Raw genomic sequence first — 23,536 nt, 5'->3', positions numbered from 1 at the left:
AGGAGCTGTATCAACTCGATGTAAAGACCCGAAAAATGATACATCTCTATAAGTGTTTGCATCCCAAATCGTCCGTTCCACGGTTTAACTTCCCCCGACAACAGGGAGGCCGCGGACTTTTGAGTTTGGAGTGTCTACATGGGAGAATGTTACTGGATGTAGCCTGTAAAATCGTCAGGAGTTCGGATCCCCTTCTCTGCATGGTCTGTGACCATAAGAAATCAAGAATTGGAGCATTTCTCTTCAGGGCAGCTGCCCGAGCAGCTGATGAACTTGGTTTAGTTTTCGACCCTGAACGAGGTGACCACAATTCTGTCACCAAGTTGGAACCCGTTCAGCAAAAAGCTCATATAAAAGCCGCAGAAATCACCTCACTTCTCCGGAAATACAAGGATAAGCCAATGCATGGGCTCAATAACATTGAAGAACTTGGCTCATCAAAGCGCCTGACTTTCGCTTTCCGCAGGTCGGAAACTGAGGAGTTCATCATGGCTTGCCAGAATGGTGTCTTGAACACCTTAGTCTAACGCAGTCGCGTGATAGATAAAGAGGTTCCTGACACAAGGTGAAGGGCCTGCCGCGAGGCGCCCAAGACACTAATGCACAGCATATGCGGTTTCGGCCTATATCCATCGACATAACGCGGCGCTAAGATTGCTATATTACCATCTACGGCACTCTTTCGGTATTGACGAGTATTGACCGGTGTTGCACTACGCTCCGGGGGATATTGAATCCATTGTGGGAAACGAAAAGTGGCGAATTTATTGAAACTATTCGTTCCTCACCCTCAGGCTCATACAAGCTAATAAGCCTGATGTTGTCCTTCTCGACCACCAGAGCAAGACGATATTTATCGTGGAGTTTTCAGCTCCTAGCAAGACGAATGTCATCCAAAAAGAGGAGAAAAAACGGATAGAATATCGAGATTTTCTCTTCGAACTCCGCGGACTCTATCCAGACCTCTCTGTCACTATGACTGTTATGATTATTGGAGTCCTTGGTGGAATTATGCCCTCTCTATTCTCAAATCTTAAAATCATACTGGCCTGCCGCGCTAAGGCAGAAATCTTAGCCGGACAGAGATGGAAGGCTGTCATTCTTGGCTCACTGCGCTTGTTCAGGGCACATGATTCTCGGGCCCAATGATCACTCACCCCACGTTGTGGGGAGTGGTCGTTGGTTGATAATACTAACGCGCCTTTCTGAATGTATTGGTGCTTCGGGGAATAGGGCATGACCAGCGCAAACTACAGTTGAAAAAACAATATACTGCATTATAACTATCAACTATAATTATACTATTAACGATGATTAAACAATTTTTTGGAACAGTTTCGAATTCTAAAAATCAATTGTTTCATAGATAGTGCTATTGATTTTCTTGTTCAAGAAACACTTCATTTTGAGATTTTCACTACATAGTTTTACAAAAACACAATACCTAGGGGTTTCGCTATATTTTTTATGCTTCTTCAGGCGTGTCTTCACACAATTTTCATCAAGTAATGGGTCAGTCCATTCACAATTCACGTATCATAAATAATTACTTTTATAGAAGACTGTATACATCTTCATCTTTAAAACCGAGCCCAAACTTTATATCCAAACGAACACAAATCCTCAAGATGCCGCGCCGTAAAGTATGTTAAGTCGTACTCGTTCAATAATAAATGCAAGAAGTTGGCTCAGCTCATGAAGCCATAATGGCGAACACTCTCTAAGGACGAATAATTGCAAAGCTAGCAGGTAATGATTATGTAATCCAACTGCAGTTCGCAAACGTTCATATTCCTCGTCTGTATTTTAACCTGATTTAAGTGTTTTATTAAAACCGCTACGTACCCCTCGCGAACTCAAGATCGGCTTTTATAAGGAAGATGAATATTCATCGCCGGAGAGTTTCCAGAGAGATTTCGTTGAGACAATGGTAGCTTTTTCAGCGTTTAATGTTCCACTAACGTAGCAATGAAAACGTTTCTCAGACGTGTGTTTTTCATCGTCGTGACGTGTCGTTACACTGAGAAAAGAGTTTATGTCAGTCGCTGTCTGAAATAATGGCCTACGATCATTCCGGAATTGTTTTAGAGACACCTACAGCTTCAACTCGTTAAAGAGAGATAAGGATGCGATTTGTTGAGCAATTGATGTGGATAATTTTTCTATTTTTATTACCATCTCATCAGTCATTTTGAATAATTTGTTTCATTTACGGTGGAACAAACATCCTTTCCTGGAATTGATATCAGGTGATGAGCTCCAAAAAATTGTGTTAATGAAATCTGTAATAGATGAAGTGAAAGCATTAACGCCCATTCACCGTGAATAACGATCGATAGGATAAAGCCATTTTTGGAATACTTAAAGAAAGTTAAGAAATGAATTTTTAATAAATTGATTGATGTAGCCGTTGTTACTACATGATAGATCATCATGGAAAATTAGAAATAAAATTTTCTATTTTTTTAATTTGTAACTATCGTTACAGTTTCGTCCTATACGGACATTTTCAAACTAATACAATGAAAAAACTAACTAATACAATATAAAAAATACAAAAAAATTGTATCCGTTTGAAAATGTCCATATAAGATGAAACTGCAGTAATGATAGTTGAAAATGGAAGTGGTAAAACTCATAAAAACCTCCATTTGTCATTTTTCAAGTAAATTTCTATATTTCGTAAGTAAGACAGGTGAAGAAGTATTCATCAGAATGGCATCCTGATAATAACTTTAAAGAATTCTTTGGAATTTAGGTGTGAATTAAAGTGGAGTAACGAGTATGGCAATTTTTGAATATGATGGTATTGAGACGGTTATATACAGGGCTATCCAAATTCGTTTCTGTATATGAGGACCTCGTAAACGATAAGAGATAAACTGTTGATTATATTATGGAAAAGTTGCGTATTTCAGAGACCTATTCAATGATGTGAAGAAATCGAATATAGCTCCTTTGGTTCTGGAGATATACAGGAAAAACAAAAAAATCCCAAATAATTTTATTGCCTATATCTTCTTTATTCGCAGACATATTGAAAATCTGTCCACATATTGCTATTGGCACTTGATGTGGGCTCTCAGAATATATCCATGAATCTTCTATACAGGGTGTTTAACTTAAGCCACCCCCATCTTTGAATTTTTAAATACGGACCTGTATTTTCTGTTGTAGTTTTTGGATCGTAGACATTCACTTCATACTGAAAGATTAAATTAAATGTTACATTTCCGGATTTTTCGGTTATATTCGATTATAATTGTGTGAATCATTCTCTTTAAAATTACGGGCCTAGAAAGTGGTTGACTGAGTGGAAGTGGTTGAATAAAAACACAATAGCAACTTTCACATCTCCCTATGTACCGTAGAGTTTTTCGAGAGTTTTTTTTTTTCATTTTTAGGTACTTTTCCATATCTTTTCCATTGCTCTGAGCGTTTTTACAATGAACTTTGAATAATAAAACCTTTTATGATTATCTGAAACATATCTGCAACAAAAACTTATTATATGTGTTTTGATGAGCTGAAAAAAAAAATGGTAACAATAACAACATCCGAAACGAACACTATAATTATAATGAAAATTGACATGAAGTGAGTAATTTATATACACAAACAAATCAATTGAGCAATAAATGTTCGAATTTCAGTCCTTCCATTTCGAAACAAATAATGGGACAATGAGATGGTCTGCAAGATCATCAGATCTTACAATTTTGAACTATTTTCTATGGAGGATATTGAAAAATAGGATTTACGCTGGCAGAAAGATAGAAGATGTGGAAGACTCGATATTGAGGATTTTGAATGATTTCGCAACAATGCAGGAAATGAGTGTATTAAGGGCAATGAATAATACGAAAAACCGAGGTTAAAAATATCTCGAAATGGAAGGACTCCAATTCGAATATTTATTGCGCCAATAATTTTTTTGGGTACCTATATAAATTACTTCATTTCAATTTCAATTTCAATTATAGTGTTCGTTTCGGATGTTATTATTGCTATCATTTCTTTGTATGCTCATTAAAGCCCGTATAATATTTTTTTTGATATAGGTATGTTTCAAATAATCATAAAAGATTTTCTTATTCGAAGTTCATTGTAGAAAACGCTCAGAGCAATGGAAAAAATATGAATAGGAACCTGAAAATTGAAAAAAACTCCCAAAAAAACTCTACAATACATAGGGAGACGTGAAAGTTGCTATTAAGTTTCAATTCAACTCTGTCAACCAATTTCCAGGACCGTAATTTAAAAGAGAATAATTCACACAATTATAAACGAATATTACCGAAACATCCCGAAATATAGAATTGTATTTAATTTCTCAGTATGAAGTGAACGTCTACGATTCAAAAACTACAACAAAAAATACAGATCCGTATTTAAAAATTAAAAGATGGGGGTGGCCCAAGTCAGATGACACCCGATTCACTTCAAGTGCCAGTAGCAGAATATGGACTGATTTTCAATATGTCTGCGAATAAAAAAGATATAGGCAAAAAATTATTTGGGATTTTTTTGGTTTTTCCTGTATATTTTCAGAACCAAAAGAGCTATATTCGATTTCTTTACATCATTGAATAGGTGTCTGAAATACACAACTTTGCCACGATTCAACCGACAATCTATCTTTCATCGTTTACGAGCTCCCCATGTACAAAAACCAATAGCCCTGTATATCCTGAAAAAAGTTTGGCTGGGTGACAGGACACATTTTTTTCTTGAAAAAAATAATTGTTCTCTAGCCGACGTTTCGAATTTAATTAAATTCTTCTTCAGGGATCTGTCATTGATTAAAAAACAGACACCACCTTATCATATTCACAGATAAAGCCATTCGTTCGTTTCATTTCGTTTTGTGTTGGTGTTGTCTCGGAAATTTTGGTTTTTTATGCAATATTTTTTATTTCTTTTTCAAATACGTATCTGAAATGTCTGATGATTTTTAAAATAGTAATATTACCAACACGAAGAAATTTAATTAGGAACTCATCATTTCTTGTTAAAGTGAAACGATAATAATCGTATAAGTTTTGTGGAAGGTATGTTTGTGAAAATTCATTGTTACACAGCCCTGAATAACAATTTAATTAAATTCGAAACATCAGCAAGAAAACAACTGTTTTTCAAGAAAAAAATTGATCCTGTTACCCAACCAACCTTTTTACATAAAAAATATTGGATTACTAAACTAGTTAACTGAAAAAAAGTATGTGTGAGATATCAAAACCCACGATTTTTTATGACTCAAGTACATAAATCAGGCTGAATTTGACCGGTGGCACTATTTTTGTTGGTTATGAGGAACACTGTGGTTTGTAGCTTATTCACATATACCCGCGATTTAACAAAAAATCTAACGGGGTAAAATGGCACTATCTCGGTGGCCAGTTCATATCACCACGTGAGATGACCACGTCCTCAAATCGCCTGTGCAGAATATTATACAATGTGGCATGAGCTGTGTGGCATGTAGCGCCGTCCTGTGGAAACCACATGTCATTGGTACCCAGGGCATCCAATTCGGGCCAAAAAAATTTGCTAATGGTCCACCTATAATGCTCACCTTTGACAGTGATGGTCTGGCCAATGTCGTTCCCAAAGAATCAGACAGAATCCACACCAAACAGTGTTTTTTTCGGGATCCATTGGATCCTCTTGGATCTATCTCATGTGAATTGGTATCGTTTTGAATTCGACAATTTTTTTTTCTCCACCTACTCATCCATTCATGAATAAGTCCCATCGCTGAAGATGATTTTTTGATGAAAATTAGGGCCGGTTGCAAACTGCTTCAGAGCCAATTCAGTGAACACACATCGTGGCCTATGATCGTTTACCTTAAATTTCTGGATCAGTTGAATTTTATACCGGTGCAGGTGCAAGTCACGACGCGAAATCGGCTGCCTCGAATTCTCCTGCACACTTTTACATACAGCAGCAATATTTTTGACATATCTTGCGTTTCATCGACGTATTGGTGTTGATCGATCGTTTACTGTACCAGTGAACTCAAATGTATCCACCACATCGCGGATAGTGCTCTCGGTAGGATGATTATGGCGATCGTGAAATGGGCGAAGCACGCGGTACGTTGCCCGAACAGAACACTCATTTTGATAGGAGGATTTCATCATTTCCACCTTTTGTTGAATGATATATCTATCCATGATGATTTGGCAAAACAGACTGAATAATTAATATTCATTACTACACCAAAGGTTCCAAACAGTATATCACAAGACTGAATAATTGACAACTAATTTTGCAAATGTAGCTTGAACAAGATAGCCGTTAGCAATTTTCAAAGTTCTGAAGTTCCTGTTGAAAGACCTTTTTTGATAACAAATGGTCACTGAGAGAAAGTTCTTAGGTGAAATAAGGAAGAAGTCAAATAAAAATAAACCACAATTCCGAATTTGTTGTTTCACCATTCCGATAGAAGATTCATTTCATTCGCACAATCCTGTTCAACTGTTATTTGTTATAGAAATAGTCATAGTATTGTCATATAGTCCTATTAGAAATGGAAGCACTCATTATCCAACGATTAGAATGAACCGATTTTTTCAATGAACAGAAATTCTAAGAGTTCACTTAAACATAAAATTTCATGAATGAGCCTTCGCTGCAAGTTTTATTATTTCTGATTGTTAGAATTGAAAAGAAATAATAGAGATTTATCATCAAATGAAAAGCTGATCACACCACTTGATCACGTCGTTAGTCATTAAAAACGTACCAAGAAAATGAAATTTAAAAATTTGTGATTCAAATATCTCACCAATTTAATTTCAAAAATTTCAAGAAAAGTATTACTTCACTGAATTCAGCAGGATTTGGTTCATCACTTTCCGGTGTTTCGTCAAATCAAAATCTGTTCAATCATGAAAAAAATTAGAAGCAAAAAAGTTTGAAAAATAAGCCGTTTGATGTCGTTTAATATTTTACTCATAACTTTTTCAGTGATAACGCAATTCCTGCTGAGTTCAGTAACGTTATTCTGAAATTGAATTGGTGAGATGATAAAATGGCATAATTTTCAAACTTCATTTCCTTTACAATTTTTCAATGACAAATATATTTTGACTTTTTTTTGACATGAAAATCACAAAACTACGTGAATATCAGTCGTGTGTTGAGACATTTTCAAAAAAAAGTAGTAATTTTGTTATGAACCAAATGTTGCTGAATCCAGTAGAGACGTCATCATATTCATTCATATTGAATGCCATGATTTTTGAATTCTTCTATTCCCTCATAACTATCCAATGAAGAATGCATTTTGCCATAATTTTGACACAGAAATTCCAACACTATCTGAATATCAGTGGTATCGTAAAATATTAAATGAAATGTTATAATATTGTTACGTTTTACCCCCGTGGATTGACCAATAATTGACTACACTGAATGATCAAACTTATCTTTATTTCGCTTGAAATACAACAAACACTTCAACTAAAAATTTCAACTATTATTTGAATATCTATCGCCTTACTAGATCACTTCGCGTACCGCACTGTTACGTTCACTTCACTATGTACTTCACTGTCCGAACACGCTTGCAGCCAGCGTTTAAATATCGCAATGGAAAAGCGTATAATTTCGCTGAAGTTCTATCGAAATCGGTAGCATGTTTCTTGTTCTTTCTCGAACGGCAGATAACATTGGATATTCCCACGGTCTCAGCTACGTCACGTTTGGTTCATAGTTACCAGTGGCGGCCGGCGTTATTTCCTTTCGGGCATGATTTACAACAATTTCTTTCAAGCTTTGCAATAAAAATGAAACAGTCTGCACTGAAAACGAGGACTCGTTAGTGAAATTTGGAGTCTTATTGACTTCTCTCCCATTCTAAATATATCACACTGTATTTAATCTATAAATTGCCACAATGCCCCAACAATGGGGATTTTGGAATAATTCTACACCTCTTCACAAACACTCAGTTCTGATTTCTTCAGCGTCAACATATTACAGAATGTAGAGGATTCGGTGGAACAGATCGAAGAAAAAAAACAGTATGTCAATTTGTTGTTGTTTTGATAAAGCTATTGCGTTAAATTATTTTCAGAAAAATCGTATAAATTATGGGTCAATTTATTGAAACTTATGAAACAGCCAAAGCCGTGAATATAAATAATATATTTTGTTACACGTTCAAACTTTTCAACAATGAATATAATAGCTCTACTAAATTTCCATTTGAAAGAATCTTATCTCAAAAACCAGAACAATCATTTTCCGAAGTGACAATAGTCATTATCAAAGCGCATTGTACTTACTTTTCATTGTGTATTGGATTCGTGAAATGAAAAAATTCAATATATTCATGAAAATAAAGAGCTTTAAAATTGAGAATTGATAGACATGTATGAACATTATTGTTTCATTCTATTGTATTCAGACTGACAATATTAAGTACACATTTATTCTCTATTCAATCCCCATCACACTGAAATTTAATTATTCACAATTTCATGGCAGCATTCATGTCGCTACAAAAAATGCAATTTTATGAATTGTGTATCGTTAAGTTGCTTATTATTGGCTAGCTATGAATTATTCACAGACCTCTTTCACTGTATCGAATAAATTAATAGTGGATCAGAACAAGATGAATATGAAATTTTTTGTTCTATTATATGCCTTATTCCACTGTATTAAAATTGTATTAAAATTCTTGCGAAACTCGAGTATACAAAAGCTCAAAACTGTCTACAGTTGAAGAGTTCTTGATAAAGCTATATTAGTTCCTGAACAAATTTGATTAACTGCCAACGTAAACATGGAAATTAGACTCTGTTGAAGGAGGTGAACAATATACTACAAAAAAGTTAATAGCATTCGTTTTCTGCGTGCTTTATAAATTTTAATAAGCATCATAGTGCACAGCTCTTCATCTTTTCTGATATTTGATATGAAATATGTATCGAATTAAAAACTTTTGATAAATAAAAACTAGATAGAAAGTAACGAAAGATTTCGAAAAATGGGATGGAAGTTCTTTAGAAAACTCCTTTAACGACATACAACAAGGTAATTAGAATGGCAAAACGGAAGTCTTGGAGAAATTTCTGTTAGAGTGTCTCTGATTTACCTCGCAGCACAAGAATTCACAAGATTCTCTCTAGAGAGCTGACTGCTGAAATTGGGTCGCTTAAACGACACGATGGAACATTCATAACCTCTAGTAAAAAAACGTTAGAGCTTTTGATAAAAAACCACTTTCCTAAAAATCTGACTTGATAAGAACAGATCTTCCATATTCGAGGGCGCTAAAAGACCAAAAGAAAAGCCAATGGGAGGTTGTCACGAAGGGTGACTGCACCAGCAGTTGAATTGGCTATCACGCCGTTTCAGCCCTTCAAATTTCCTGGAGAGGATGGTAAATTTCATGCTCTTCTTCAAAATGGACTGCAAATAATTTTACCTATTCTCATGAAATTGTATAGAGCTAGTCTAGCGTGGAACTATATACCACCCAGGAGATCTAGAAGGATCTCCATGGCCGCTGACGGTGTGGTACTGATGGCTTCACTGATGGCCAGATAAGCCTGTATCTGTAAGCCAGAGAGCTTCGCCTGTATGTAAAGGATTTGAAAAGGATTTGAAGCTTTATAACTTCTATTTAATTATATGCGAGCGCATATAATTGAAATATATATCCATTGGATTCATGTGATGATCGTCAGACCAATGATCACTTATGATGCAATTGTTTGTTGGCCGAAGGCATTACATACAGGCGAAACTCTCTGGCTTACAGATACAGGCTTGTCTGAACATCAGTGGTGCCATCAGTACCACACCGTCAGCGGCCATGGAGATCCTTCAAGATCTACATCCTCTTAACATTTTTCTGGAGAGAGTGGCTAGATGGACTGCATATAGACTTGTCCACATTGCCAATTGCACAAAAAATCAATTTAATGCAGAGTACAACTGACTGTTATTTGTCACAGCATTCTGGAAATGACCTCTGACCTTATGCCTCCAACTGTCAACTTCGAACTGCCTTATGAAGTGATGTTCCCGAGTAGAGAGGACTGGATCCTTCGGGAGGAGAAAATATTAAGAGCAGATATTTGTTGGTTCACAGATGGATCAAAAACACCTTTCGATTCCGGTGCAGGTGTCTTCAGTCGCAGACCCAGGAAAGAGATATCAACCTGCCTTTAGTAGAAGATCCGAACCTAAATCGACCTTCACCGAGCTGATAATAGAATGAAATATATTTTATAATAAATTTATTATATTAGAAAATATGTTAAAAATGGGTTCGCTAAAAAAATCCTGGACTACGATGTTGGGTCTTTATTATTACACAGTATACTTACCTCGGATAATTCACACATTTCCACGCGCATTGAAATTCAAATCTTTAAAGTTCGCAAACCCCTAATAGGACCGAATTTTCTGGAGACAACCCTATATCAACGTGTTCGCAATGAAACAGCGCTTAGGATGATATAAAATTTTTTTATTATCTAATCAGTGAAAGTAACTGGCATCGATATACCTGTTTATACCTGACAAACCAGTAGTTCGCCCAGGTGAATAATAGACAACCCAACGGCTGCACATTCTATACGTTTTATACTTCAAGTAAGGACAAAAATTTTCTCAATATCTCGATGTTGCAAAATTTAAATAAAAATCATTCTTCAAAAAATAATTAAAAATAGTCTGTCCAGGATTTTTTTAGCGAACCCATTTTCAACATATTTTCTAATACACTGAATTTATTATAAAATATATTTCATTCTATTATCAGCTCGGTAAAGGTCGATTTAGGTTCGGATCTTAGACTACTAGGAACCTATGCGACTGTATTTTAAGCGGAAATTTACACTATTTTATTTTGTACGGAGAGATTGGAAGAATTCAACCTCATACACAAGTCAAGAAACATATTCTTGGACAGTCAAGCGGCGTTGAAAGCTCTTGGCTCCTACCAAGCAACGTCTGAATTGGTAGAAAATTGACAAAAACGACTCTCCTCGATAGAAAGACTGAACAGATTGTATCTGGTCTGGATTCCTGCCATATAGGCCTGGATGGCAATGAGGCTGCTGACTCCCTTGCGAAGGAGGGTGCTGCAAGCAGCTTCATCGGACCAGAACCTGTCATTGGCATCGCTTTATGCTTTGCCAAACAAAGAATGAACAACTGGATGGCAAGAAGATTTATGGACTTCTGGCAGAATCTTCCAGGATTGGCTCACTCCAAGGCGTTTATTTTCATGCAATAGCTTTCTCAAGCGTAAAATAATAGGTTACTTCTTTATTAAAATTATTTCATACTCTTACATATTACCCACTTGTATGCCTACTTTCTAAGGTATAAATTCATTTACTATATGAATAAATAATTAAATTTCCAAAAGGACGGTAATTAAACCTAACTTTTTTACCTGGTAATAGGCAGATTCAAATATGGTGAATTATTCAGTTCAGTTTGATATTTAATGAAATATTGATAGTTTTTAAATTTGTTCATTTCCATACTCTCCAACAGGTTGAGTTCTAAACCTTTCATCTGGAAAAGGAGGGGCTTGAACTCATGGTCGAAACATGTGTCGTGTTTTTGTAGAATCCTTCATAGTGAAAATGAACTGTATTAATTAGTTTCAATTATTATACAGTTGATCCTCTACAGTGAGCTCTGTTTTTCATCTACAGAATTATTAATGAATGCAACGTCACAGTGTTATCAAAAATCAGGAATCAGGAAAGCAAAAAATTGGATCCTGGATTTTTACATTGTACATTGTACATATACAACAGGTAGGAGGTTGAGGATCACCAAAATTCAAGAAATATCCATATACAGCCACTTGCAAGGAACGTTCTTTCAGGAAGCTGGAGTTTGCCAAGCAAACCCTAATGCTATACATGACCAAAGGCCTTAGAAATATCAAGCGCAACAGTTCTTAACTCTTCATGTTTTCCTATTGCGTTATTCCAAATATGGGTGACATACGATGAAAGGTCGCCTGTTGATCTTGGTTTTCGAAAGCCATATTGATGTTCGCTCAAGATGTTGAAGCCTTTCAAATATTCAAGGATATGGTGGTTTTTGACATTCTCTCAGATTTTTGATATCACTGATAGCAAAGCAACTGGCCCATAGTTATTTGGAAGATTTGTCTTGACATTTTTAGGAATAGGCTGATCGCGAGCAATCTTCCAAAAATTAACGGGCAAGCGGAGGCAAACTTCCACTCCACAAGGAATGTTTTGCGTTATTTTATTTTGAGACACCTCTGTTTTATCTATTTGGAAAATGAATCTCATGAAGTTCCCAAGTTTACCACCTTCTGTACTGACGATAGTAATAAGTGTTTCATGATTCATCTGTTCCCTCTCTTTCAAACATCCATTATAATCGCGAATAATATATCGGATCTCAAAATCAATAGTCATGTAGCGAAATTAAAGAAATAAATCCAATAAAACGGAACATTGATTCTGAAAATCAACAAATAAAATGTCCCAATACCGCTCTTTTGCCAATGCAGACCTAACTATCAACGTGGGGAATCGTCTTTTTCTAAATTGTCCGTAAAATGGACACAATTTTGGCGACAGTGTAGATTGCAATAACGTTCCGTATTTGGGATATCTGCGAGAAGAGAGGTAATTCCGCCTTTTGTTTCCCCAACTGAAAAACAACAGTATGAAATAATCTTCTGTATAGTATCAACCATGCGAGGATAACTGTTGGATCGGTGTTATTATAGGCGAATGAAATTGTAATAAAAACGAATGTATTCGAGTTTCCTTTACGAAATACTTGACAAGAGAAACGAGTTCTGTTATTGTTTCTTCGGAAGTTTTCTATAAACACAACTTACCATCTTGAAAACAATTTTAGTTTTGCATTTGTTGATTGAATTTTTTTATATTTCGAGTTACTTCCGTCATTGTTTGTGATTCTCATAAAAACTCCAAGTTTCAACAGTAATGTATCATGAACACGAACTGAAATCAACTTTAGAGAATACGTAATTCTCGCCTCTGATTCTCATATGGTATTATAAAATTCAATTATATTCATTTACTAATGATTATAGGAATAGATGTCTTTTATATATCTGTCAATGAATAAATATGACAACGAATATTTGAATATTTGTATCTACATTTCCTTTATGCGAAATTTCAGCTCGACCAGTTGAGGATAAAAGTGACCAATGAACCCGATACAAAAATATGTTCTCATATAATAATACACTGAGCTGCATAGATAAATCAATTTTGTTATTTATATACGTGAAAGCTTCCTAATATATTATTTGAGAGTCTGCATTACAGGGGAAATCGCTTGAAATGTATGAAAACACCGAAAATTCTTGACTTCAGAAATTCGTTACAAAGTCAAATAATTTTTCCAAAATGCTTTCATATTCATATGAAACTAGTTGTTGCCCGCGGATTCGCCAGTGTAGAATTTGGTAGTTGTAGTACTAATTAGTACTATGTTGCTGTATCGCTGCTGTTCCAATATTTTGACAGAATCAACGAACTTAGGCGTACGCAGCGTTATAGAACAGTGCTTTCAAAAAATTGTTCTACAGCGCCATCTAGTAGCGAGTTACAAAAAAATGATAGCCTAAAAACCTTCTCTTTGAAAAATTACTTATACTTGTCAAGTTTCATCACGATCGGTTGAGCGATGTAGAAGTTTGTCACTTACCAACCAACCAACCAACCAACAAACATCAATTTTTATATATTAGACTAGTTGCTGTCCGCGGCTTCGTCAACGTAGAATTTGGTAGTTGTAGTACTTATTAGTACTATGTTGCTGTATCGCTGCTGTTCCAATGTTTTGACAGAATCAGAATCAACGAACTTAGGCGTGCGCAGCGTTATAGAACAGTGCTTTCAAAAAATTGCTCTACAGCGCCATCTAGTGGCGAGTTAGAGAAAAATTGATAGCCTGAAAACCTTCTCTATGAAGAATTACTTATACATGTCAAGTTTCATCACGATCGGTTGAGCGATGTAGTAGTTTATCACTTACCAACCAACAAACATCCATTTTTATATATTAGATAACAAAAAATTCAAGTCGTCTAACTATTAATATCATACAAAAATGAGTTATTTGCATTACTATCTAGAAGGATAATTCAAATTGAAATTGTGTTTCTATCATCACCAACGCTTCTCACGATGTTAAATTTCAAAAATAAGTGATGAATACATAAAAACACATCAGTTTCTGTTTAAAACAGTTTATCTCGAAAACGGTTCGAAACCGATATTTGGACGAATTCAATCTAAAATTGGATATAGAGTTCAAAAATGTGGAAATATACATGGTGTTCCATTTGATAAAATTGGCTTCCACTCATTTTTTCATGTGATCAAAGTTTACTATTTTAAATACACGCATTAGAAATGTTCTCATTTTTTCCTTCTCATTACTCCACAATTTTCACAAGAAATGTCACTTTCAATGCCAGGAAAGTATATACGTAACTTCTTACTGAATTACGATCATATGTGATGAACAATTTCAATGAAAAGCTAATGATGACACACTCGGCACACAATTTGGTCCTTATGGGTATACATATATTTTACCATTCATGATTCCATTAGAAACTGTTTTCTGAATGTGCTGAAAATGAAAATCAAGTAATAAAACGTGAAATGAAAATACAAAAAATAAATATAGATAGAAAAACCAAAAAACATGCTTTTGAAGAACATCAAACTAAAAGGTTAAAAAAAGTTTTTTTTAAATAAGCTTGAAACAATAACGAACGAAAAATGCTAGTATTATTGTGAAAAAAGCAACGGGCGCCTGACATACAAAAATATGACACAAAGCGCCCACGCTTTTTTCACTATAATACTAGTATTTTTCGTTCGTTATTATTTTAAGCTTATTTGAAAAAACTATTTTCAACTCTTCAGTTCGATGATCTTTGAAAGCGTGTTTTTTAGTTTTTTAAACTATATTAATTTTTCATTTTTCAGTTTCGGGTGCTATAAAAGCGTGTTTTTTAGTCTTTTTCAAACTATATTTATTTTATCTGAACTTTGGGATCAATCTGCCGTATATTGTTTAGAAAAGTGTTCATTGATATTTTCCGATTCGGAGAAGGGGCCTGAAAATCAGCTACCAAGCCTAAGAAATACATGTAAAGTGAGTTCGAATTATATCAAGGAGGTTGCGTACATCGCCATCTTCCCGCGAATAGATCAAGCAATAATATCGATATATCAAGGAATTTACGTACAGCGCCATCTGCCCGCGAATAGATCAAGCAATAATATCGATATATCAAATAGATTACGTACAGCTTCATCTGCCCAAGAATAGATCAAGCAATAATGTCGATGATTCTGTCAAATACAGATCCCGAGCTTGAGGGTTACGAACAAACATACATTCAGGTGAAGCTAATATAAAGCGTGTAATGAAACGAATAAAATAATCAAGATGAAAAATGAAAATGACCACAGAATAAAATGAAATTAAAATATAGAAATAAAAATAGGCAGAAATTACGAATTCAAAAAATTAAAGAAGATAAGTACTGCCAATGGTATCGCTACTCCTACCAGTTATAGCCAACATATATATGAAGTGGTTTGAAACTCTGGCCATTGGAGAAACCCACAAGAAGCTTCGAGTCTGGTTGAGATACGTTGACGACAACTTCGTTTTATGAAACCATGGGAAAACAGTACTAGACGCCTTTCTGAAGTACATCAACAGCGTAAAAGCTACCATCACCTTCACAAAGGAGAATTGCCATTCTTAGACGTATTGGTGAATACCAAGTGGAAAACATATGTATACCGAAAATCCACTCACACGGGACAGTATCCGAATCACGAATCCAACCACCATCAATCTACCAAAAGAGAAATCATCAAAACTCTAATGGATCATGCTTTTGAGCTCTGTGATACAAAAGAAGGTCTCAAGAAGAAACTAGGCACTATCAGAAAATATTTTCAATCGAATGTTCACTACAAAGTTGTGGTGAAATATACTTTGGCTAGGAGACAGCGAGAGCCTCGCAAGAAAAAGAAGCCGTCACAACCAGTTCTTGTCCTTCCCTAGATCACAGGATTGTTGGAAAGGATGGATAAGAAGAATTGAGTCCAAGTACAACATCAGAACCTGCTTCAGATCAGGAAACACCATCTATAGCAGCCTCCCCAACACCAGGTCACCAGAGGGGACTGCGATTTCAAGAATTGCATTCACTGGATACCCTGTGAGTACGGCAAATCCTATATCGATGAAAATGAGAGGCCAAATAGTCCCAAACTGATATCATCCACAGTAATAACACTGGTTTGAAGGTGAAGTTCAAAAATAGCTGCATATTATATGTTGTCCAAAGTTGCAAGCTAGCGTAAAGATATGCAACATGTCTAAAATGTCTAAAACTGCAATTGGGCGGGAACAACAGTCAACTAGCCAACTTCCGTTAAACTGGTGAAGCGAAGAGAGGGAAGAGGTGGAAGGATAGGTGGAAGCACTCGACTGACCTATAAATAGTCATCTCTTGAAGGAATAGTCCAGTCATCACCTAAAGACAATTGTGGATACTAGCAATCGAAACTTCGTGAAGTAACATAGTTTGAAATCTTTTTTGATTTTTCATTTTCCATTTCGATCATATCATTCGTTTTATTAAATTTTCATTTAACGAGTTATTACTTAATATTGGTGGTTGATATTTCAGTTGATCATTCAAATTTCATTGGTTCTTTCGTAGATTTCGAATCATAATTAACTTATATCAGACGAAGGAAGTCCGCACTAATAAAGTTCGCCATGAAACATTGTCAACCCCTTTCACTTTCAAACAAACACCAAATTATTTGTAGCCTGTTCATTGCAGCTTTCATCAGTTCAAGCCGACTCAATTCCATCACCCTACACCTAAAATAACAGTCGTGTTATTCTGTTTCAGTTTCGACGTGAGAGGAAGGCAATTCACTCAAGCCAAATTGTGGTCATCGCAGGAAGTGTTCGGGCCGAGAGCCTTCTTTAGGGCGTCCACTACCCCGGCCACTCTGGTTATAGACAATATCCAATTATCTGACGAAGGTGTATACCGATGTCGGGTAGATTTCAAGAATTCTCCGACTAGGAATAGCAAAGTCAACCTATCTATCATCGGTAAGAATCAAATTTATGTATTGAAAAAAAAAGACTAACAAACTTCATCACCTATGAATTTATTATATTGAAATTAAAACTTTTTTTCACACCTAGCAATGCAAGGGAATCAGTACATTTCTCCAAAGATGACAATGATGTGAATCATAATTATTATCAGGTAGTTCAGTTAATATCAGTGAAACATTTTGACTGATCTGCTGGAAAGTAATTCCATGAAAATCAAAAGATGAATAGATAAGTACTATTCTGATCTTTCTCACACCTATTCAGACCCGACCAAATAAATCCAGCTTCTTAACGAAGCCGATTAGTTTGTATGGTGAGTGGTCTTTCAGGTCAGATGGTGAGAGAACGGCTCTGACGAACTCTAAAAATCTGATTCGTTCCCCAGCGGGGCAGGCACAAAATATGATATCTGCTGTTTCATCCAATCCAATCCTGGAAGATTCTGCCAGAAGTCTATAAATCTTCCTGTCATCCAGGTTCAATCTTTGTTTGGCAAAATCTAAAGCGATGCCAATGACAGGTTCTGGTCCGATGAAGCTGGCTGCAGCACCCTTCTTTGCAAGGGAGTCAGGAGCCTCATTGCCTTCCACGCCAGTATGGCCAAGAATCCAGATGAATAGAGAGAATATGTTGAGTCTTTTTATCAGGGAGAGTCGTTTTTGGCAATTTGCTACCAATTTAGACGTTGCTCGGTAGGAGCCAAGAGCTTTCAACTCCGCTTGATTTTCCGAGAATATTTCAAATGACTCGTGTATGAGGTAGGATTTTTCCAATCTCCCCGAACACAATTCAATAGTGAACATTTTCGCTTGAAATACAATCGCATAGCTTCCTAGGCAGGTTGATATCTCTGTCCAAGGTCTGCGACTGAAAACACCTGCACCAGAACCGAAAGGTGTTTCTGATCTATCTGTGAAACAATAACTATCTGCTCTCAATATTTTCTCCTCCCGTAGGATCCAGTCCTCTCTACTCAGGAACAGTACCAGAATGCTGTGACTTCCAGTGTCAACCAACAGTCTGTTGCACTGTGTATTGATTTGATTTGTTGATCTAGAAAGATCTCCATGGCCGATGACGGTATGGTAGTGATGGCAACACTGATGGCCACACAAGCCTGTCTCTGTAAGCCAGAGAGCTTCGCCTGGGCCGTTTTCTGTACAGCCTTCGGCCACCAGGCAATTGCATCATAAATGATCATTGGTCAATCATCACATTGATCTATTGGATTTATTAGGGACCTAAACCCCAAATTTTACAACCAATCCTTCGAAATGTTCATAGGGACAGGCTGGCTTCGTGTACAACTTTTTCCAAGTGAACGTTCCAGGTGAGTATTTTATCAAATACAACGCCAAGATATTTCAACTCCGTTTCAAATGGAATGACCTCAACATTGAGAGAAAGTGGCGTTAGATCGTCCAATCTTCTCCTCCTGGTGAAGGGGATTATCACAGTTCTGAGGAAAATGAGAGAAAAAATAAATAGAAACAATTAACTATCATGATATATTTCTCTCCATCTAGTGACGATTCGTAATTTCATCAGGAACCCTCTCCTTTCGAGCCCCATATGATCAACGGACGATCCTTAATATAATGCATTTGATCAAATGTTCCAATAGTCACTTATTTTGTACAATAATTAGAACTTTATTATTCCAGATTTCAATATCGATTGTGACTCACGTTGTTTTTTGATGTTACTTGTTACCGACAAAGTTGCATACTTGGCGCATTCGGTAAATATTTTAAAACAAGATAAAAGTTTGTAGCATTCATCATTTTTTCAAGTTGGTTGTAGAGTCTTGATAGTTTAAAAACGCTCTCTCACGGCATTGGTATTAACTTTGGATAGATTTGTTGTAACCTAAAAGTATATGTTAAACACATTAAGAGATATATTCAAGAAACTCTTAACTGTGAGATTTCCACTCAAGGCAACATGAGTTAAGCTATACAATAATTTCTTCAGCATCTCTTCACTCTTCACGCGTGAAATAGCCATTGTCTGGCGAAACACGTGTGGTTTTTTGTGAAAATGTTTATTGAAAATCTCACAATAAAGTGTTTTTAGATTACGTTATGGAGTTTTGTCAAGTATTGGCTGATTCCATCACAAATGCACAATTTAAAGTCATTCTGATATAATTGAATATTGGTTGAAGATGCAATTCAACCAATGATCAAAAACAGAATTCCATCAGTGTGTACATAGTGTAATAATTATAGATCCATGATGAATTTTCATCAAGTATCTGCAAATTTCATTACGTATAATTTTCATAACAATTTTTCATTGACGGGTTTGATTCAACATCGTCCTATTCGAGGAAAAGGTATTCCCCAATTTCTGAATGGAATTCATTCATTGTAGGTTGTTCTGAACAGTTCAATTTCCACACTAGAAAAGATTCACTCTCTTCTGTCGTTGAGGGATACTCCTGGTCGTCTGTTTGAATTATTTATGTCCACAGAATATTCAAATCTCCCGCCACGATGTTCTGAGATGCAGAAGCGTATGCTCTGATTAGCTGGCAAGCTGCGTGACAATTCGAGGATGCTACGTGACAATTTGACACACTTCAATTGGTTCACCGCTGGGTGACAGGACACCACGTGACAATTTGGTGTACTCTGGTTGACTGGGTGATCTGTCTGCCTTGCATGGTGAGCTGAGAGGCAACCTGGCTGGTGTGATGACGTCACAGGCTGCCTGAATAAGGAATACTTCTACAGTCGTTCTAGATCAAGTGTTTTCTGGTCTTGTGCAACATTTTCCACTGAATTAAAATAATGAATCGACATGTTTTGAAAATTTCTTACAATAGTTTTGACTTCGCCAATAGGTAATCATGAATTGATGTGTTACCTAGGCGAAACTTATCGAAGAATCATTATAGAATGGAATTACGAAATGCACACATCTACTACTGCTTCTTGCAGGTGCAACTCTCGATAAATATTGTGAAATTGATGTGGAAAATGAGAGAATACATTATCCAGATCGAAAGTATATCACCAACCTCACCATTCTTATTTCAAAACTTCTGATGCCGACATCTACAGAAATTTATCTAGCCACAGGTAATTTCTCATTCCTTCCAATTTCTTGTTATGGAAATTTTCCATGAAATCGATATTCCAAATTGATGAAGTACTATATAATAAACCATCGTTCCAGATATTTCTCTTCCTCCTCACAACTTGGTAGAATGATCAATCAAATAACCTTCAAAAAGATAATTTCAGTATTTTCACAAACCGCCGATGGAACTTCATCAAGACTTGAAGTTTTTCCTTCGAGACGGATAGAGAAGGAAAAAAAGAGAGAAGGAAAAGCCATTTATCACACGTCGAATGGATGTACCGGCTAAAATGACAATTTGTTTTTCTTGCCTCATTGATATTGAAGTCTAGTCTTTTGAGGGATCCGAGATAGCTTCGAATGGGAGTATTTCTTGAATGCTGGTGGAAGTGGTAAACGCGCGAAGGAAATATTTTTTTTTTGTTGGGTCATAGAGAATTTTCCAATGATTATTGGAAACTAATAAGCGTTTACAGAATTTTATACCCATGAAATGCATTATACCTGTTCAACCGATTGAAATTAATATATATTGATGCTTATATTTCACATAAATTTTGAAATGTGAATTTCGAAACTATATTTGAATGATATGATGTAACTGGCCGATACTTGACGGAAACCCTCAGCGCATTCGAGTAACGTTTCATTGTGAGATTTTCGATGAACGGTATAACAAACCACACACAAACACAACACGTGCTCTCTATGGAATAGCTTCTTTGAGCATGTCCACAGTTGAAGCTGGTGTGATTTTTTTTCGGAAATAATCCTAACATATACGTATCCGAAAAACATCTAAATGTAAGATATTCATTCAAGTTTTACAAAAACGCAACACCTGTTTCGCTGTATAAAATGCTTTTCTTTAATGTCCCCCCCTTGTATTCTTTGAACGGGTCAACTCAAAAAATTGAAATTTGGGATAATAAAATTGATGCAGGTATGTATACTTTATTTTGAAGTAAAATTGACATATGAAACTGTCAAGATGGCGACTGAACGCCATCTGAGAAAAAAAATTAAATGGATAGGGGGGTCTTGTGACACATCTTTTTGAAGCTCCTGACAAATGCTTCACAACCCTGGAGTATAATGTCAATATCTTTAACTACTACAAAATGGCGGAACTTTTATTAATACATTGACATTTAAGTAAATAATATGAGGTAATAAGCTTAAGGTCAGTTCAGAAGATGGTTAAAATGGTTGCCGTGAACTTCTTGACATATGAACGGCCTATCCGATATTTGACGCTGAACATTTTCGAATACGTGAACGTCAATATCTTTACAAAAATTCATTATTCTCTGCCGTATATCTAATATTGAAGCAGGTTCAGTTTCGCACACCTTTTGTTTCAAATAGCCCCATAAAAAAGTCCAAAGGTGTCAAATCTGGTGAGCGGGCTGGCCATTTTGTAGGACCTCGACGGCCAATCCAACGACCGGGAAAAGTAGTATCCAAATAGTTTCTTACTTGTCTTGAGTAATGTGATGGTGCTCCATCTTGTTGAAATATAATATCCACATCGAAATCATTAGGATTTGCTACGACGATTTCAGTGATGAGAGCGTCAACAATAGTTTTGAGCATATTCAAATACAATTCCCCTGGTAAATTTTGATCAATAAATAGAGGTCCTACAATATGGTTTCCCATTATTCCTGCCCAAACGTTAATTTTTTCTGGATATTGGGTATGTGTTTCCCGGAAAACGTGGGGGTTCGTTCCACTCCAATGACTGAAATTTTGTCTGTGAACATTGCCGCTTGAAAAAAAATGTACATTCGTCACTAAAACAAATATTGGGAAGATAGGTAGGTTGCCTTGCAATGGTTTTCGTCATGATTTCGCAGAATTCTGTTTTTCGATCAGGGTCATTGTCAGTTAATTGGTGTACCATTTTAATTTTTCATGGATGATACCTATTCCTCTTCAAGAGTTTCCACACAGTAGAAAAAAACACCTCACAAACATTCGCGACAGAATAAGTAACACTGTTCACTGATTCAGGGTCATTGTCAGTTAATTGGTGTACCATTTTAATTTTTCATGGATGATACCTATTCCTCTTCAAGAGTTTCCACACAGTAGAAGAAAACACCTCACAAACATTCGCGACGGAATAAGTACACTGTTCAGGATTTACTACCATCTCACCAATTATTTACACTTGCTGTTCTTCCGGAATGAACGGATGACCAGGGGGCTTTTTGTTATGTACACTACCGGTAGTTGTGAACTAGGATACAAGTTCCCTCAAATATTTTCTACAGATAGGACGATTCGGAAAACGTTAATTGAAAATCCTTTCGGTCTCATGAAAGTTACGCGTCGCAACGTAAATAATAATCTCTTCAATTTTTTTTTCCAATGGACGTCCAATGACCATTTTAGAGATTGTTGACGTGGTACTTTTCTACTAGTGCAATCGAAAAGTAAATGAGAATATTCTAACTGAACAATGCTGTTCATTGTTGTACTGACATTTTTTGCCGTTTTTATGAACAAAAAATAACTTAACAAACCTTATCGGTATGTTAGAATTGCCATATGGCAGATAAAAAGGAATATTTCTAGAAATATCGATATTAATGTGTTTGTCTTCAGGAGATTATTAAATGTTTCACCATTTCATAGTAGGTGATTATATTGACTTCATATTCTAGGATTGTGAAGTATTCGTCAGGAGCTCCAAAAGTATGTAACATAAAACGCCTTTCATTTAGCTTTTTTCCTAGATAGCGCCCAATCGCCATCTTGAAAGTTTCATCTGTTAATTTCACTTCACAATGAAGTATTCATGCATTAATTCCATTATCCCAAATTTCTATTTTTTGATTTGACCCTTTCGAATAATAAAAGTGAGGGAGATTAAAGAAATGCACTTTATACAATAGTTTCTCCAAGGAGTGCATATATAAACACGTGTGTCTGTATAACTGATACAAATATTGAGTTGTTTTTCTCCATGATACCTTATTGGATTATGTGGTTCTTGAATCTATTGTCCAAAGAACCCGAATTCATTGAACGTTCACAATATCTTTCCCACGATACTATCTTGAACTTTTCTTCTTGTATTCCGGTAATTGAAAATACAAGCAAACTCTCGATATGGCATATTTCGACCACATGAAAGGATGATTTCCACTAAGTGTATAACATTGTATAGGATCTTTCAGCGGGGGCCATCTTGCTGAAGCTACATCTGTCAAATTAATTGACATTTATTCAGTCTATTTTGCCAAATCACCATGGA

The 23,536-nt window shown here is 35.9% G+C and overlaps 1 protein-coding gene across 2 annotated transcripts in view; it reads left to right on the top strand.

Moving 5' to 3' along the window:
• The window catches only part of side-IV (sidestep IV), a 794,218-nt gene that overhangs the window by 505,117 nt on the left and 265,565 nt on the right, over window positions 1–23,536 (top strand). For both annotated transcript variants that reach the window (XM_074171285.1, XM_074171284.1), the window contains exon 3: window positions 16,967–17,175. In XM_074171285.1, coding sequence (XP_074027386.1) covers window positions 16,967–17,175 — 209 coding nt within the window. The remainder of the gene's footprint in view (window positions 1–16,966; window positions 17,176–23,536) is intronic.

The sequence above is a fragment of the Leptinotarsa decemlineata genome, unplaced genomic scaffold (genome assembly GCF_025532065.1).
Source record: "Leptinotarsa decemlineata unplaced genomic scaffold, Ldec_3_MD MMD2_tig00000010_RagTag_RagTag, whole genome shotgun sequence".
NCBI classification, from domain to species: domain Eukaryota; kingdom Metazoa; phylum Arthropoda; class Insecta; order Coleoptera; family Chrysomelidae; genus Leptinotarsa; species Leptinotarsa decemlineata.
This window is presented reverse-complemented; position numbering and strand designations above follow the sequence as displayed.